General features: G+C 37.4%; 1 protein-coding gene across 2 annotated transcripts in view; it reads left to right on the top strand.

The window, feature by feature from the left end:
* Window positions 1-18947, top strand: part of WIF1 (Wnt inhibitory factor 1) — a 109412-nt gene that overhangs the window by 69376 nt on the left and 21089 nt on the right. The window contains exons 5-7 of one of the 2 annotated variants that reach the window (XM_020990197.2): window positions 5734-5829; window positions 7344-7439; window positions 16633-16728. In XM_020990197.2, coding sequence (XP_020845856.1) covers window positions 5734-5829; window positions 7344-7439; window positions 16633-16728 — 288 coding nt within the window. The remainder of the gene's footprint in view (window positions 1-5733; window positions 5830-7343; window positions 7440-16632; window positions 16729-18947) is intronic. The other variant, XM_020990198.2, reaches the window with a different exon arrangement.

Raw genomic sequence — 18947 nt, 5'->3', positions numbered from 1 at the left:
TTTATATATAAATGTTTATAGATAGGTGCATATTAATGTAACTAGTTTCCTTTGTAATGCTAAATATTTTATTTTATGAATTTAAAGCATTATTTTGAGAAAAGGCCCAAAAAACAACAACAACAAAAAACCCCCCCAAAAAAGAGAGAAAAGGCCCACAGGGTTCACCAAACCATGGCCTAAGGGGTCCATTGCATTACTCCACCTTAGAGCCTACCCAGATATGGCTGTCTTGATAAGTCTTTCCACTCCATTATTTTCATTGCTGAAATTGAAGGTCAAAGGGAAAAGTGCCCAGAATAAAGATACTGCATAGAGGTTGCTATGGAATAGCATTCTATAGGCTAATAACATATGTGTAGAACTTGAAGGAACCTAAGATGTTATAGAGCCCAGACCTCTCATTTTACATATAGAAAAGCTGAGATTCATAAAGGTCAAATGACTTGCCCAAGTTGCAATTGCAGTCTAAGTGTCAGAATCAGGATTTCAGCTGAGGTCCCCCACCTTCAAATCCAGTACTTTCCCCACTGAATCAGTGTTTATTATTCTAGTGATTTTAATGAAGTTTTTAACTTTAGTTCAGCTTTTGCAATTTGAATTGAGAGCTTATTTTTCTGGATTTAAGAATTTGAATTCTTATTTGGAAAGAAGTGGCCAGTGCCAGGACTAAAAACGACTTAGTAAGACAGAACCAAATTTTTAATGGAAAATTCCAAAAAGATGTTTTAAGTGGTTATAAACATGATATTTCATGTCTCCTTCCAGTTTCCTCTTTTCCAATTGTTTTCTAATAATCTTTAAACCATAGTAGAGAAGATATAGAGAAATCTGTTTTTTCCCCTTACAGGATAGCAGTCTAGTTATAGATAAGCTCACTTTCTTTCATTTTTTTTATCATAAATAAAGCCTCTTGAAATACAAAGGAATACTCAAATTAGATCGCACTTGTATACTTTAGATAGTACAGTGCTAGAACCAAAATAATAGTAATAAGAATAGCTGGCATTTATATAATGCTTTGGGTTTTCAAAGTGCTTTACAAATATTATCTCAATTTATCCTCACAACAACCTGGGAGACAGATGCTATAATTATCTCCTGAGGCAGACAGAGGTTAAGTGACTTGCTCCAGGTCACATAGCTAAGTGTCTGAGACTAGATTTGAACTCAGATATTTGTGACTCCAGGTCCAGCCATCTATTTACTCCACTCTCATATCTTTCAAATACCATTCAGCAAGCAATTTGAAAACAATAGATTTAGAATTTTTAATGATGTGAAAGCAAAATCACATTCAATTAAAGCAGAATTTTTCAAAATGTCAGACATGTTCTGGAACAGGGGAGAAATGATGGGTATGAGACTCTCTAAGGGAAATTCAAACCAATGGACCAAATCGTTGGCTATTTTTAAATACAATTCCTTTATAAATACAACTCCCACATAAATATATCCATTTTTTAAAAAGTAAAAGCAAAGTTTAAATCCAAATCAACAAAGGCATGACTGACAACAAATTCACTCCAACTGATGGTAACTCCAGTCCAAAAACTACTTAATATGATAGGTGTAAATTGGAGTCAAGACATGACAAATTTCAATGTGTCCTTGTCAGTCTGTGGAGGCTGATGATCCAAATAAGTTTGTGGTATCTAATTGCTTGTTGCATTTTGACAGTAAATGTATGATTTCAATGCTAAACAATCTTTCTGTGTAAGTTAAAAGGTACCACAATACCTGCCATTTTTCTTAAGATCATTTTTTGAGTACAATATAACAAGCTGATTTTTAAAAAAAATACCAATAACTTTTTTTAAAAATTGAAATGACTTGAAAATGAGTACTTATAATTGAAATTTTCAAAAATTAAATTTCAATTCAATTGTCATATACTTTTATGGTTTCTCAGTTTTAAAAACAAAAAATAAAAAAACCCTTCATGATGAATAAATACCCACTTTGAAGGAAAAGTCCACTAGAGTGACTTATACCAGCATAATAAAGATAACTGAAGTAACAGAAATAAATATGAAGTAATAAGCCCAAATCCAACTAAATGTGATCTATTATATTTATCACTGAAATTTACAAATACTGTTATTAATGGAGAGGAAAAGCTATTCTTTCCTTTGTATGAACGCTTTTGCTTCAGATAGCGCAAAACCTAATGAATTTTTAAAAATTTTGAAAGTATATGCATAGCATATGCTAGCAAGAAACTATAATCTTCCTATAGAAAACCAGTTATTTGCAAAAGCTAACTTTTTCAAAATCTATAACCTCAAAAGGATTGCTTGCATGATCAAAGTCGCTTATAGTATCACTAAGAGTAAAAAGCCTCATTTTGATAAGAGAAACATAGTAGTGCTATCTGTATCTATTAATATAATTAAAACGAAATTTTTCAAAACTTAAGTACAAAGCAGCTTTGAATGACTCTACTTGTACATAGTATGGTGGGAAGGAGAATTGCCTACATATCTGAAGACCTTTGTGATCAATTAATTGAGAAACGAAAATATTTCTATTTTGCATTGTAAATGGTTGAAGTAATAGATGTAGTTAAAAGATGCTAATTTGGTTATTTAGGCATGATATATTGTTGAAACTTATGTTAGGAGGAAAGCTGTATTGCTTTGTAAGCCTGTTGGTGGCAATGACAAATCACGATACATTTTCAATGTGATGAATTTTTTTAAATGAAAATTATATACTGTGGAAGAATTGCATAGGACTTTTCACTGATGGAGCTCAATTAATGTCAGAATGAAATCCAGCTCCATAAACACTAGTTTAAAATGGTCTTTTATGCAATTTGGACATTTATGGCTCATAGAAAATCATTTGTATTGATAAATATAGTCAAAAAACCACACAGTTTTCAAGTTGTCAGGGTAATCAACTTTTTTTTTAAAGTCTATTAAAAGGAAGGCTCTTTACAAAATTGAGCAACAGTATAGAGCCAGCAAGGGCACAGAACATTTCTGTATTATTGCCAAACACATTGGCTTTCTTGAGCCAAAGCACTTTGAAGGTTCTTAGAAGCATTCATAACAATGAATCATATTCACTCTATAGCAGAAATTTCCTTTTCAAAGTTGTAGATTCGTTGAACCTTTTTTTTAAACTGAGTGATCTAAATAAATCAATAACTTCCTCCAATTGCTATTCTGATCCAGAAAGATAAAACAACAGCCTTTAGGAAACAAGTCATAGCTGTGGCTGATAATTTTGCAAAATAATATTTTCCTATGTTTTACAATTTTTAAAATACTTGGCCTGCAAATGAAATAGGAGAAAATAAAGGAAGGCTTATAAATCACTTCAGAAGTCATTTTAGAATTTTATTTTTAAGTCTGATGTGAATGGATAAGGAATCCATTTGCCATGTAAAATGAGGAAACATTCTCAGAAACACACAGGATCACGAAATTTGAGAGTTGGCGGGTATCTCAAATCTAATCTAAGGAATCTCCCTCCACTCTACCATACCTGACAAGTGGTCATGCCAAATCTGCTTGAAGACTTACTATCACCTCTTGTAGCAGTCCAACCCATATTTGAACAACTTTAATAACTAGAAAGTTTTCTCTGACATTAAGCCTAAATTTTATTTTTTGCAACTAAATTTCAGCCCTTTGGGGCCAAATAAAAATGTCTGATCCCTCCTTCACATGATAATCCTTCAGATATATAGAGATACCTATACTGTCTCCCCTGAGTGTTCTGAGGCTAACCATTCCTGGTTCCTTCCACTAATCCGCATTTGATTTTATTCTGTCTAAAAGAAGAGTAGTCCATAGACTCGTTTTGGGATAGTTCCTCAAAACAGAAAATCGGATATTTTGGTTATGGATGAATAAAGAGTTCTTTGGTTTATCAAACAAAATCATACACATTTAACTACTGTTTATAACTTTTTATTTTTGTGAAACAGAGTGTTTTGTAGCAGAAAAAATGTTGATCTCAACTAATGGTTGAAAAAGAATTATGAATAAGAGTATCATGAATGATGCCACATTTTGGGAAACTTCACATAGAAAAACCCAATCACATTACTGATTTTGTAATGGTTGTTATGTTTACAAATTATAAATGAAACAGAGGCTATGACAACTATGTATAGCAAGTTTTTTAAATTGGTGATCCATGTGTAGCTTAAGTGGAGTCATTACTCCTCTTTATCTGCTACTCAACTTGTTATTTTATTCTTTATTCAGGTTCTAAGGAAATCAAGAAGCATGTTCAGATATGTACTCAGGAGTTATTGAAATGGCAAAATATCCATTATTAATTAATCAATTGTCTCTGAGCTACCAACCCAATTTATTAAATATTACTTAATAAAGTAAAGAGACCTCTTTCCCCATAAGTTTTCATTCATCTCTGTATCTGTCTGTCCACATATATGCAGATATATATATGTGTGTTTGTGTTTATATATATTTATGTATGTGTATATATATATACATATATACACACACATATATACACACACACACACACACACATATATATACTTATATATCAACCCCCATCTCCTTATCTTAAACAAACACTAAAATTATTGGCTATACAAACAATATATCAAACAATAAAGACATAAATTTTTTTTAGAATATAGTAGGTATGAGTAAAATCACAGTCAGAGTCAACTCTAACCATTATTGCTACTGCCATTTTTTAAGTTATGGAAACACAGTTGTCCCATTCAATTCTCTCAGGATACCTGCCAAAAGTAATTCAACAATTCTCTTTATAATGTTTCTTCACAAGACAAGAGTCTCTCAGGAAAGAAGTCCTCTTAGTTCTTTATGGTTACACCTCACCCAGTCTCTCTCCATCTAGAGCAGCTGAAACAGACTGCAGAATCACAATGAAATTGTATCCTCTTTAGACTGACTCCTCACAATAAACAGTTAAACAGAAACACCTAAAGCTTCCAAGCTTTCTTAAAGCTACAGGAAAAGTATCCAGAGCCTCTATGGGAGGGGCTATCGAGCTGTACTTCTCACAATCCCTAACCAGGGACTGTCTCATGCTTGTATTTGTTTTCCTAATGCTTAGCACAATGCCTGACATATAGTATGTGATTTAATAAATGCTTATTTGTTGATCGATTATTGTATGGGATGGATAGAAAGTTGACAAACTGAAATATATTTATGAATTCTTCCCATCTCATTTGGCTTCCTTGCTATCAAGTAGACTGCTAAATGCAAAAAAAAAAAAGGCAACTGTGTTATAAAAATATAAAAAGTTTTCATTAAATAAAGGGGGCAGTGAATGCATATTTTTGTTAATATTTGTACCAGGAAATGAATGGAATTTGAAATTGAAATGTCATTTCAGCTTCCAAATGTGAATATCTATATTTTGAAACTATGTAATTCAATCCAACATTTTTAAAGGAAGCATTGTTTTGGATGCTAAATGGCTCGTCCTTTTCCTTCCTTCCTTGTTCCATTCTCTGTCATAAGTTAGAATGGGGGAAGTTTCATATATTGAAGGAGAAGCCTGTGTGCAATGCCGAATGAAAATGGGTGGGAAGAACAAGAGATCTAAGCAAAGGTGCAGGAAAACTAAGATGCATCATTGTCAAATGGATTATTGCTATAGATACCAATAAGAATATGATAGGCTCAGATTGTTTTCATGTTGGGTATGAGTCACCTAACTTTTTTAATGTATCCAGAGTCTTAAAGTTAGAATTATTTCTGTTTGCTCAAGCTGAATGCCCAGGCGGGTGCAGAAATGGAGGCATCTGTAATGAAAGACGTGTCTGCAAATGTACCGATGGATTCTATGGGCCTCACTGTGAGAAAGGTAGGGAAGATCAATATCTCACTGTTTCATTCTTGTCTTGGGATTCCTGGGACTACAGTACAGTTCCCAGTACTGGGTAGGCACTTAATAAAGCTTTGTTGATTGACTGATCTTACTTATTTTCTTTCGTTCTTGCAACTTGTCCATGACATAGTTGTATGCAGAGACCCAGAGAGACTATAAACATACCTCCTCTTGTTTTAAGTCACTTTATTGTAATCAGTTTAGTGTGCATTAGTGAAATCTCAGAAATTACAAAAAAGTCTATGCAGGAAATGTAAATTCTTTCCTCAAAGAGTTATGACTGCTGACTTCTTCAGTCACTTCTATAATGGTGAAATTGGAAGCCCCTAACACTGCTTCGTCCCACATGCCATCATTAAAGCACCTAGCTACTTCGGGATAAACTTATAGGGCCATATAATATGTCTGGGGCTTTATTCTATCCTGTGAAGTGTTAAAAAGCCATTCAGCCCCAAGTTAAATGTATTCAAAATGCTCATTTCCAGTTTTTCAAAAACAGCTGTAGTCACCAATATCTAATATCATAAAATGGTTATGAGTCTAAGAGCTGATAAAAAAAAAAAACATTTAGTGTTTAATGAGAATTCCACCTTTGGGGAAAATGGTTTGTTTAGAGGCTCTTCTAAGAAAAAACACAACACAGAGAGGCAACATGGTATAGCGGATAGAAAACCCACTTCAGAATCAGAAATCATGATCATTGTGTGTGACTTTGGACAAGTAATTTAACTTCCTTGTGCCTCAGGACATTTTCTAAGACTTTCAGTTGTGGAGAAGGTGCCTATTTTTTCTTTTCTGGAGGCAATTGGGGATGTGACTTGCCCAGGGTCCCATAGCTAGTAAGTGTCTGAGGCTGGATTTGAACTCAGGTCCTCCTGACTCCTGGGCTGGTGCTCTATCCACTGTGCCACCTGACTGTCCCACCTATTTTGTTTGATAGAGAGAGTGGTCTCATTGGGAATTCCAAAAAGCCAATGAAATCACAAGTGTGGTCCAAAAAGAAAAAGAAAAAGAAAAGCACAAACAAGAAAATAATTGATCGTTACAAATGTTTAATTATTAACTCATTTGGCCAAAGGAAACTTTTTTATCATTAAAAACATTAGGAAGAAAATTTTGTATTCTTTCCCCTAGTATTTTAATTTGGGAAGGATAACTTGGATGTCTGAAGTAAAGATTATAAAAATAACGCAGGCAAAAAGATGTGTGTCCAACTTATGGCAATGAGAATTTATTAAGCTCCTAATATGTGTCAGGTTCTGATTGAGTGTTGTTCTATGGAAAGACCTCCAAATTCTCTTCCTTGAAACTGATAGAGATAGTATCAATAACATAATTTCCACCACAAAAATTCCAACTGATTGCAACCTACCTGAAAATCAAACTTTTAGGGTCATAACAAATGAACAGGCCTATGGTACTAATGATAGCAAAATGGTCATGTTCCCAAATCTTATTTGCCATTAATCATTATTCTCTCTCTCAATCAGCACTCTGCACACCACGATGCATGAATGGTGGGCTCTGTGTTACTCCTGGCTTGTGCATCTGCCCACCTGGATTCTACGGTGTAAACTGTGAAAAAGGTAATACAAATTATTGTTTTAGAATAACAGTGCAGTATTTATTGTATTTATTTAGTGACTGTAAAAAAAAAAAGAGATTGAGCATCTTTGAAAAACATCTTATTGGTCCTCCTACTGAGAAGCAAACAATGGCTCCAGGGGTGGGGAACTTGCAGCCTTGAGGCCACATGTGGCCCTCTAGGTCCTCAAGTGTGTCCCTTTGCATTCAAACATCACAAAACAAATCCTTTTATTAAGGGGATTTATTCTGTGAAGTTTGGATTCAGTCAAAGGGCCACACTTGAGGACCTAGAGGGCCACATGTGGCCTCAAGGCTGCAGGTTCCCCATCCCTGCATTATCCTAAAAGAGATTTACATCTCAGGCTCGTGAAGCAACTCGTCTCCTTCTTGGGTTCCTTTTAGGCTAGTTTTTCATCCATGTCACTTTGTCCCTTAGGGCTCTGCCCTGATCCCTTTTCTTTTTTCCCTTTATCCTATCTCTATTTTTTTGGCTAGGCAATGGGGTTAAATGACTTGCCCAGGGTCACACAGCTAGTAAGTGTTATGTGTCTGAGGCTGGATTTGAACTTAGGTCCTCCTGAATCCAGGGCCGGTGCTCTATCCATTGCACCACCTAGCTGCCCCTATCCTATCTCATTTGCTGATCTCATCAGTTTCCATGGGTTCAACGATCATACTAAATCCACTTCTTGAATTTCCCACATCTAGACATCAAGCCCTGGACTCTCTCTTGAGTTCCAGGTCCATATCACCAACTGCCATTTAGACATCTCAAATTGAATGACTCATCCGCCTCTCAAAATCAGCATGTCCAAAATAGAACTCATTTTATCCCCCCTCCCTACCCCCAACCTGCCCTTATTCTAAAGTAATCTTTCCAATCACCCATGCTCACAGTCTTGATGACATCCTTGCCTTGACTCTTCACTTTCATTTATCTCACATACTCAACCTTTTGCCAAGTCATCATTTTTACCTTCATAGCATCTCATGGATATGCCCCCTTCCCTCCCTTCACACAGCTGCCACCCTGGCAGTCCCCCATCACCTCACACCTGGACAATTGCAATTTGGCATTGTTTTTTTTTTTTTGGTGAGGCAATTTGGGCTAAGTGACTTGCCCGGGGTCACTCAGCTAGTAAGTGCAGAGTGCCTGAGGTCACGTTTGAACTCAGGTCCTCCTGAATCCGGGGCCTGTGCTCTATCCACTTTGCCACCTAGCTGCCCCCAATTTGGCATTTCTTAAATGGGGACTCCTGCTATTAATGCTTTCACACCCTTGTGCAATAGAGGAAAGACCTTTTCAGTATTATGTTCTTCAGAGGTATGAAATTAACATTTAGTACTCATGCTTTCAAAGGTTAGTGTCATCTGTCTTCCTACTCCATATTACTAAAAGCCATACTCCTTGGTAACTTGTTTACATAAATGTGACTTTATTGGCTTAGTTAGACCAAAAGACAATCGACTGAATATTTTGTGTGTGCGTGTGTTTTTCCTTCTGCTATTTTTCGGTCATCAGTGATGCTCAGGCATTATTGAAGGAGTATCTACCATAGGAACCCAGTACATTTACTTTTTTGGAATATCTCACCTCTTGGATGGAAGATTTTCCAACTTTGCTTTTAGCTCACATAGACTGCTCTTTGGAAAATCTTGTGAAATTCCACTTGGCCCCTCTAGAGAGGCTGGGAACATTAAAAATGGTGTTCTTCGTCTCCTCAAACAAAAGGGGCTTTTATTATTCAAAAAGGGGAAAAAAGCAGCTCCTGAAAAGTTTCATTTCAGACTTGGCATGGAGTTAGTACCTTCTACATATTTGAAGAAATGTTAATAAATAACTTCAGCTTTTGAGTCATCAGAAATAAATATCACATTGCTTGCCTTTTCAGTAGGTAAGGGAAGGAATGGGAGGGAAGAAGAGAATTTGGAACTCAAAATTTGAAAAGAAAAGAATGTAAAAATAAATAAATCATCAATTGAAAATAATTTAAATGAATGCAAAGAAGTATGGGGAAGCTTATGTGACCCAATGCAAAGTGAAGCAAGCAGGATCAGGAAAACAATTTACATAATGACTACAATGTAAATGGAAAGAACTCCACAAGAATTCAGTAAAATTAAAATAATTAAACTTGCTCCCAAAGAAGACACATTTGCCTGTACCTCCCTCCTTTCATTGTAGAAGTGTACAATTGGTATGGACTCATGGGTGATATTGTTATACCAAGAAATGAGCGAGTTGACCACCCAAGCTAATTTTAAATTTTGGACTTTATTAGCGCGCGGCTGCCAGGGATATTCACATCCAAATCAAGCAGCCCCCATCAGGGGTTGAGCTAGGGTTTATATAGGGAGTATACAGGACAGGGAGGGGATGGATCTTTGAAGTCTGGCAAGAGGAAGAGGTTTTTTGGGGGGGCTGGTCAAGGACACCCTTCTCCCTCTGTGTAGATATGATAATGCTCTGCAAACTTTCTCACAATGGAGGCTTCCAGAGATATGATCTGAGGGCTGTGGCCTGAGCAGCCAGATAAGGGTCTTGCTAAGGAATTTGGAGTTTTCCATGGCCTAAAGTGTTCTACTACCTAAATGGTAAAATAATGTTCTGCATTACAATATGTTGGTAAATATTTAACAACCAGCTCTCTAATTTAAAAAAAAGGTAAATGCACACTTTTAAATTTAACCTGCATTGTTAACGTTTCCTCCATCACTTTCTTTAAGTCTAGACAATCAACAAAACAAATCAAGAGTAGAGAGAGAATTTGGAACTCAAAGTTTTAAAAATTAATGTTAAAAATTGTTTTTACATTTAACTGGAGGAAAATTTTTTTAAATAAACAAATATTTCGAACAAACAAACAAATGCAAATCAAGACCTGATTTGTAGTGTTTCTGTGCTAGAGCTGGCTTGTACCAGCTCAGTCAGTTAAATCTTCAGTGTGGGTGTTTAACTGACTGAGCTGGTACAAGCTAGCTTTTGCACACAAACAGTACAAATCAGGTCTTCATTTGTTGTTTGGTTGACTTACACTGCTCACACTGCAAATTTAATGATCAACTCCTCTGAGACAAGCTAGCTCTAATACACTTCTCCCTATAATGTTAGACCTGATTGGTGTACCAGTTAGTTTTGTTGAACTGTTCCCCTCACCCTTTAAAAAGAAAATTCTTTATTATTAAGGATGGCTCTAGGGGAGAGGTAGTAAGGGGAATATATTGAGAAATCAAGGTGAGATAAAAACAATAAAAATTTTAAAATAAAAAAAAGAAAGAAATGCCACATTAGGGCAAGAGTTCTTAACCATTTTTGTGTGTCCTGGACCCCCTTGGGCAGTCTAGAAAAGGCTATAGATCATTTTCAGAATAATGTTTTTAAATGCATAAAATAAAATACACAGGATTAGAATGGAAACCAATTACCTTGAAATACAGTTATCAAAATACTTTAAAAACTAATTCAAGGACCATGGATTAAAAGCCCCTGCTCTAGGAGATCAGAAGTTACTCATTTACCTAACTCTCATCCTTAATGAAAGTCACTTCATGTCTCTCTTTTGGTTTTCTACCTAGGAATTATTACAGACCTATTTTCCCAAGGTCTAACAGCTTTATTTAGGCATTTAAAACTCTTATATAAGTGCCAACTGACATAGCCAGTTAATTGGTGGTCTAATAGTTTTGTCAGATTTTCTAGTCTGAGAGAGCCTGCGAGGCACATGCAATGTCTTTATACTCCCATTCCACGCTAAGGGGTGGTGGTTGGTGAAATCACAGAATCATCGAACGTTCGAGTTGAAAGAAATCTCAGCTAACATGGAGACTAACCCATACCTGCAAAGGAATTGCAATTATGCTATAGGACAAGTGGCCCAGATTCTGCTTAAATACCTCTAAGGTGAAGGGGAGGATGGAAAGAGGAATTGCAGAAGCACTTCTTCCTGAGGCAATCTATTTCACTTACAAATCTGATTTTTAGAAAGTGTTTTTTTCCTAACATGAAGTCTTAATTTGCTTCTTCTCAATTTCCATCAGTGCTTCCTATTCTGCCCCCTGGACCTTTGTTTCCCTGCCTCACAGGGTTATTGTGAGGATCACATAGATGTAGAGCACTTTACAAACTTTAAAATGCTCTGTTTTTGTTGTACAGTCATGACCCCATTTGGGGTTTTCTTGGCAAAGATACTGAAGTGGTTTTGCCATTTCTGTCTCCAGCTCATTTTATAGATGAGGCTTGCCCAGGGTCACATAGCTAGTAAGTGTCTGAGGCCAGATTTGAACTCACTCCAGGGTGGGTGCTTTATCCACTGCACCACCCAGCTACCCTCAAAGCCTCTAGAGCTAGAAATTTAATTTTTTTCCTTTCATTTTTTTCTCCCTCTGGCATTTTGAGCAACAAAATAAGGGGGAGAGAGAGAGATGAAGCATTCAGCTTAGGATGATCCCTCACCAGGGTGGTCAGTAAAAGTCATCACATTACCACATTATCACATCCAATTTCTATATCATACTTATATATCACTTATACATACAAACTTATAAGTCTATATCATACTTATACATACCATATGCCATGGCTTATGGAGGCCTCCCTTCATTTCCACACGAAGAATCTCATTGTTTTTTCCTATTTTTTTTCCCTTCTGTCTGCCCCAGTGGTGTGCTTATAAATATTTAACAACCAGCTCTCTGAAAACACACAGCACACTTAAGAGTTTTAATCTGCATTATCACCATTTTTTCTATCACTTTCTTAGGCCTAGACAATCAACAAAACAGTGAATCAAGCCCTAATTTGCAGTATTTGCTAACTTCTGAGGTATAAATGTTCCCACTGAAACTTTAATAATCAGTTCTCTCAAGAGGTAGAAACTGGCTCCAGAAACACCCCCCCCCCAATTTGCCCTGAATCTTTCTACTTCTACCTCTATAGAGATAGGGCCTGGACTAGTGATTTTATTGGTATAAGAAACTCCCAGGTGAGGAAATTCCTTCTACCAATGCTGGTCATCCGTCACCTTCACTGCAAATTATAGTCTTGGAGAGTTCCTGAGACAGTGAGAAGACCCAAGATCACACAGCCAGTATGTGTCTGATGTGGGACTTGAATTAAATGCATGCTTCCTGGCTTCAAAGCCTGATGAGGTTAGCTTTTTAGTCACTAACCTCTCCTTCTATTTATATTAAAATTAACCCCTTCATAGGTTCACAGATCTAGAACTGAAAGCTAGAGGTGATCTAGCCTCACCTCCTCATTTTACAGATGAGGAAACTAAAGCCAACAATGGTTTGATGCCTGGTCCAAGGTCCCAGAGGAGTAAAGGAGTCAAAGAGAGAGGTAGAATTCAATTCCAGGACCTCACACTTAGATCTATCACTCTGGTTCCTGCATCATGAGTCAATGTCTTCTCATAGAAGGTCAATCTCAACTTGGGCTAATCCTCTGATGATCTCCTCTCCTCATCTTAGATAAATCTCAAGTTTCTTAATTAATTAATTAATCTAGGTTTTAATTTTTTTTAAATTTTAAGAAATAAAACAAGCATTTTCACAATATAGAAGAATAGACAGTGTCAACTTCACTTTCCAAAGAATTTCATATTTTATTTAATTTCAATACACATTAAGCATCTACTATGTGCAGAATACCATGTTAGGTCTTGGGGAAGAAACAAACTAATACAGAAAATCACAACATACAAAACTGCATGATAGCTGCATTAAGGAAGCATAAACAAAGTGTCCGAGAAGTCAGAAACAAAGTTACTATTGATGGGGGGATTAGAGATAGTTTCCTCAACAACGTGACATTTGATTTGGGCTTTAAAGGATGGGTAGAATTTAACAGGCAAAGAGAAGATAGGCAAAGCACACAAGGCATGGGGAACAGAGTAAGCAAAGTGACAGGGGTAGGAAAACACACAGTATATTTGGGGGGCAGAGAATAGACCAGTTTGGCTGGTGTATAGAGTATGTACTATGAGATAAGGCTGGAAAAGTGGAATGGTGCCATATTGTGGAAGCTTTGAATGCCAAACATAGGAGCTAGAGCTTTATTTATATTTGACCTGTTTTGGATTGATTAATCCAAAATGTACCTCCTGGACCTCTTTCTTCTCCAATTCCTTCTCCTCCTCCTCTTTCTCCTTTTTCTTTCTCCTCCCCTTCCCTGTAATCTCCAATCACTTTCATCATGTTTTGTCCCTCTTTAAAACCCTTTCCTTGATTCAAGATATTCTCTTCATCAAGTTCAAATTGATGGCAGTGACGCATCTTTCAGGTCCTTCCCCATATACCTCTTCTTCTTCTTCTTCTTTTTTTTGCAATTGGGTTAAGTGACTTGCCCAGGGTCACACAGCTAGCAAGTGTCAAGTGTTTGGTCTGAGGCCAGATTTGAACTCAGGTCCTTCTGACTTCAGGGCCAGTGCTCTATTCACTGCACCACCTAGCTGCCCCTACACATATACCTCTTTTAACCCAGTCACATTAACCTTATCTTAGTATCCCTAATTTCCCATCCCTGTCTTGATCTTTTTCCACACCACATTATAACTTGCCATTCAAGAAATCTGATATGTGATACTAGGGGTTCTGGTAAAACTCTGGATAAAAAAAAAGATAAATAATAATAATAAAATAAATAATTAGAAAATTAAAAAAATTAAATTACATGCTCCTCATATCAAGACCCATTTTGCTAAAATATTAGCTACCACTGGAAGTAATTGTGATTTCCCCCAAAAAATATCCTGTAGGAGCATACCTTTAGAGGTAGAATGGGGACTCAGAGTTAATTTAGTTATAGGATCAGAGTGTAACAGGCATGGGTACTGTGGTGAGCAGAGTAATTTAGCCACTCTTATTCACACCTACCCTCCTGTTGTAAAGGGTAATTAATAATAACTAATGAAACAATTCAAGCGTAGGTGATTTATTAGCTAGGCATTCAAAAGAATGGGTCAGTGGACTCCTCAGTTAATCCAAAGACCCTGAATACAGAAGAAAGCAGATTTTTATACCCTCTCCAAAAATCAAATAAATCCAAAAGGTCCAGTTAATTATAGCAAAAACAATTAGCCAGGATACAAAATTAGGTCATGTAATTTCTAATTGGGGGAATGTTTAGGAGTTTTCCAAGTTGGGAGAGGTAAAAAGTAAGTTTTGGTCCAGTTAGGAGGGGGACGAGTAGGTTTTGAGGTCCTCTACTCATAAAATGAAAAGATATTGATTAATTACATCCACTTCCACATGTGAAACAATAGATTGCTTATATAATCTGGATTCCAATGGATGAATAATTAAATTCAAAATTTAAATTTTTTCATTAAAATCAAATTAAAAACAACAAAATGGATGAGTATACATGTGACAGCAGAATAGAGTCAGTGTTCAAAAATAGAATCTGATTGGTCCTGATTCTCACATTACACTAACTGCATTTTATACCTGGTATTCACTTTATCTTATCACTATTAACTCATTGCATAGATGGTTTTCCTCAATATAAACATTCTTTCTGTGCTCTGGAAAGTTGTTGCCAAAAAAATTTTTTTTAATTTAGGAGGAGAGAGTGTTTATTTTGTTTTGTTTTTAGCTCTGAGCCCCCAGTCACAGAGGGCACTGTGGCAAAACAACTCTCTTTTTCCCCTGAGGATGTTTCCTCTTAATTGTTGCCTTCCAACCATATTCCCAATAAGTATGCCTAGACTAGCAAATGTCTATAGTTCACACAGTTTATGAAAACAAAATAAGCATTTAAAACAAAGAAAAGTAAACAGATTGTCCCCATGTCTGAAGGGGAAAGGCTTCAAGTATAGAAAGGAAATACAGAATTACTACTTTGGGATCTATAGTGGTTAGAGTGACGCAGCATCTGTCCCAATATCCCTTACACCCAATTGGCCCAAAAAGTCTCCATTCTCCCAGGCCCAGCCCATTGCTACCTATTCCCCAATTTTTGTGCACCCAACTCCACATTTCCTGTCAACCCTATTCAGCTTCATACATGTTCCATGAATCTATGCAACTCATTAGGAACTGTGTTCTCCTCAATTTACTAAAACTGCCTTCATCACAAATTGTTCCACTGCCTTTTAAGGGTGGCTTGGGGGCATGGCTAGACATTCTTTGACCAGTATCATTGCTCTCCTTCTAGTTCACTCAAGAGACTTGTTCACACTTCATAAAGGGATCCCTGAGGCATGGTCACATTTTTTTTAGTTAGTTTAACACTTAATAATTGGCTTTTTACTTTCTGTGATTAGGTCCTGGGGTTTCAAAGATCGATTATTTAGTCTAACATCTTAGATTTAGAGCCACAGGACACCTTAGAACCCACTTAATTCAACCGCTGCATTTTCCAGGTGATGAACTGAAGTTCGGACAAGTTAATTGACTTACTCAAACTCACACAGGAAGTAACTAGTAGAGAGGGCATTTAATCTCAGACCCTCTGACTCCAAATCCAACATTCAGTTCCCTCGTTTTGTAGATGAGTAATAGAAGCCAAGAGAGATACAGGTCACACAGGTAGTATGTGTATTATGTAATATGTGTATAATACACAGGTAGTGCCAGAATTTGAATCCAGGTCCTCTGATGCCAGCTGCTTCCTTCTGTGATCCACTTCGTAGATGAGAAAACAAAGACCTAGAGGAGGTAAATGACATGCCAAGGATCATGTTGGTAGTTACTAGGCCATCAACGATGTAAATTCAGGTCCCTGATTCCAAGTCTTTTGTTCTTTTGCTCACATTCTCCAGTATTACTCTCTGGCCAAGAAATATTTTGTCAGTCTCTTCTAATCACCAAATTGTAGAAATGGTTTTAATTGATGCAGCTGCTAATATCAATATTGACCCCCAAAAAAGTGTTTCTCTCTGAAAATAGTGAGCAAGTTTTAGCTGTTCAGAAGACCTTCTCAAGAATGAACAAGACCTTCAAAATCATATTTCTCCTAAATTTAAGGCAAAGATGTCGAACCAGAGACTCTCAATTGTGCAGCTGAATCATATGAAAATGTAATTAGGAAATGTTGAAAAAATAGATAAAAATACAATACAACATAGATAATATTAATTTGTGGTTTTCTAAGTCAATAGGTGGTCTGTAGGGATCAGTTTCTAATTGAGTTTGAGGCCACTGGTTTAAGTTTGCCATCTAATGCAGTACTCTCCTGTTATCTTTCAGCCAATTGTTCAACAACCTGCTTCAATGGGGGAACTTGCTTTTACTTAGGAAAGTGTATTTGCCCACCAGGACTGGAGGGAGACCACTGTGAGATAAGTGAGTACTTGACTTTCTATGTTCCATTATTTTATACAACCACAGAATTTCTGGGTTGGAAGGATCCAGGGGGATGGCTTTACATTTAATTCTAAAAATATTTATTTTCTACTGTGTATAAAGTGCCACACTAGCATCTCAAGTTAGCCCTGCCTCATATAGCATGGGCAGCTAGATGGTACGGTGGATAGACTGCCAGGCCTGGAGTCAGGAAGACTAATCTGCCTGAGTTCAAATCTGGACTCAGACACTTAACTAGCTGTGTGACTCTGGGCACACAGTTTGCCTCAGTTTCCTCTCTGTAAAATGAGTTGGAGAAGGAAATGGCAAACCACTCCCCAGTATCTTAGCCAAGAAAACCCCAAATGGAGTCATGAAGAGTTGGACATAACTGAAAAATGACTGAACATAGTAGCATGGAGATGACCCTGGGCTCTTGAATGCTATGTCAATGAACCAAAATTCTGGTCGTTCCTACCAAGAGGGAAAGCCATCATTTAAAGGCCTATTGTGATGGACAGTATGTCTGTCAACCAAGAAGCAGAGGGCTGTCATAAGAAGGTTGACCCTATGGTGTTAGATGTTTTAGGCTATGATAACCCACAAAGATGTCCTACTAAGGTATGCAGAGGTTATAATCTGTGTTGGTAGAACATGTACCCGTGTAGATGAAATCATGAAGACTTGAATTATGTATGACAAGGCACTGACCTAGGTCCCGGGGATACAACAGTGCAATAAGAGAGACACTGACCTCAAGAGCTTAGAATCACTGGCCATGGCCCTGAAGCACTGAGCCTTCCACTGAGAGATGCCTGCTGCAACCATATGATGATTGAGGGAGTCAGAATTTGGAAACAATGGCAGAGAATGAGTGAAGAATTCAGCCTTCCAGGCTGCCTCAAGTGCTGGTCACAGTTATCCTATAACTGACCTGAGGAGTCAATGCACATCAAGGCCACAGGACACTAGTAGTAGAAGGGGCAAGGCCAGGAAGAAATTAACTGGAAGATGGTGTGGTAGCTTTGGAGACGACTGGCTATCACAGAGATGCAGCCCATCTTCCAACTTACTGATTGGCTGAGCACATACCCATTAGGGTCATTCCAGGGTCTTCTAGGGGTAAATAGTCCTCACTTTGGAGACCACTGTCCTAAAGAATAAGAAAGAAATGCCTTGGCATGGCATTCCAGGCCCCAAATAACCTGAGTCCAGTTGACCTTATCTCACACTATTTCCCCTCACACACTTTACGTTCCTGCCAAATCTGGCCTTCTTTCTGCCCACTCTACCATCACTGGGGTCTCTCATGATGCCAGTCCACTGCTGCTGGGGCTCACATTGCTATCAATTCTTCTGAGTCATGTGACTGCCAATCCTCATCACTAGTGCCTATTGGCCAGTGCGGTCCTTTCCCCGAACAAGTCCATCAAGTGGCACAGGTGGGTAGAGTGTTGGGCATGGAATTAGAAAGCTGCGGCTATTGTTTAGTTGTTTTTCAATCTTGTCTGACTCTTAGTGACTCCATTTGGGATTTTCTTGGCAAAGATACAGGAGCGGTTGGCCATTTCCTTCTCCAGCTCATTCGACAGATGAGGAAACTGAGTTAAATAGGGTTAAGTGGCTTGCTCAGGATCACACAGCTAGGAAGTGTCTGAGGTCAATCTTGGGACTTGATTCCTTATTCTTTGGTTTCTACAAATCCAACATGGATCCAGCTCCTGGACTTCTGGTGGCTTTCTTTCCTGACCTTTTAAGGCTTGTAAACTCATGGCCATCTCCAATATCCTTTATTTAGAAGCTGGACAGAATGGATTCAACAGAGACAGAAGCAATAGCAGCTCTTGGCTTTGTGCCTAGACAGTCCAGTTTTTTGGCTCTCTACGCCAAACTCTAACAAATATGGAGCTTCTTGCTAGACAGTATCTCTTTCACTGCCTTTTTAATTTTATTTTTCTATTTTTTTGCTTTTTGGTGAGGCAATTGGGGTTAAGTGACTTGCCCAGCGTCACACAGCTGGTAAAAGTCAAGTGTCTAAGGTCGGATTTGCCCCTAGACAGTATCTCTTAAAGAAACATTGTGATAATCAGTTATTACCAGTATGCTGAAACCCCTCCTCAACCCAAAGGGCATAGTGGCTTGTCTTTTTTTCCAGGGAGAGGAAAAGACAAAGCAAGAGACTTATTTTGGCTGGTTAGTGTCTTTTGAATGAACCCCAA

This window comes from Phascolarctos cinereus, unplaced genomic scaffold, assembly GCF_003287225.1.
Source record: "Phascolarctos cinereus isolate Bilbo 61053 unplaced genomic scaffold, phaCin_HiC Scaffold_1;HRSCAF=81, whole genome shotgun sequence".
Taxonomy (NCBI): Eukaryota; Metazoa; Chordata; class Mammalia; order Diprotodontia; family Phascolarctidae; genus Phascolarctos; species Phascolarctos cinereus.
The sequence above is the reverse complement of the archived record's forward strand: the minus strand, read 5'-3'. Positions and strand labels throughout refer to the sequence as shown.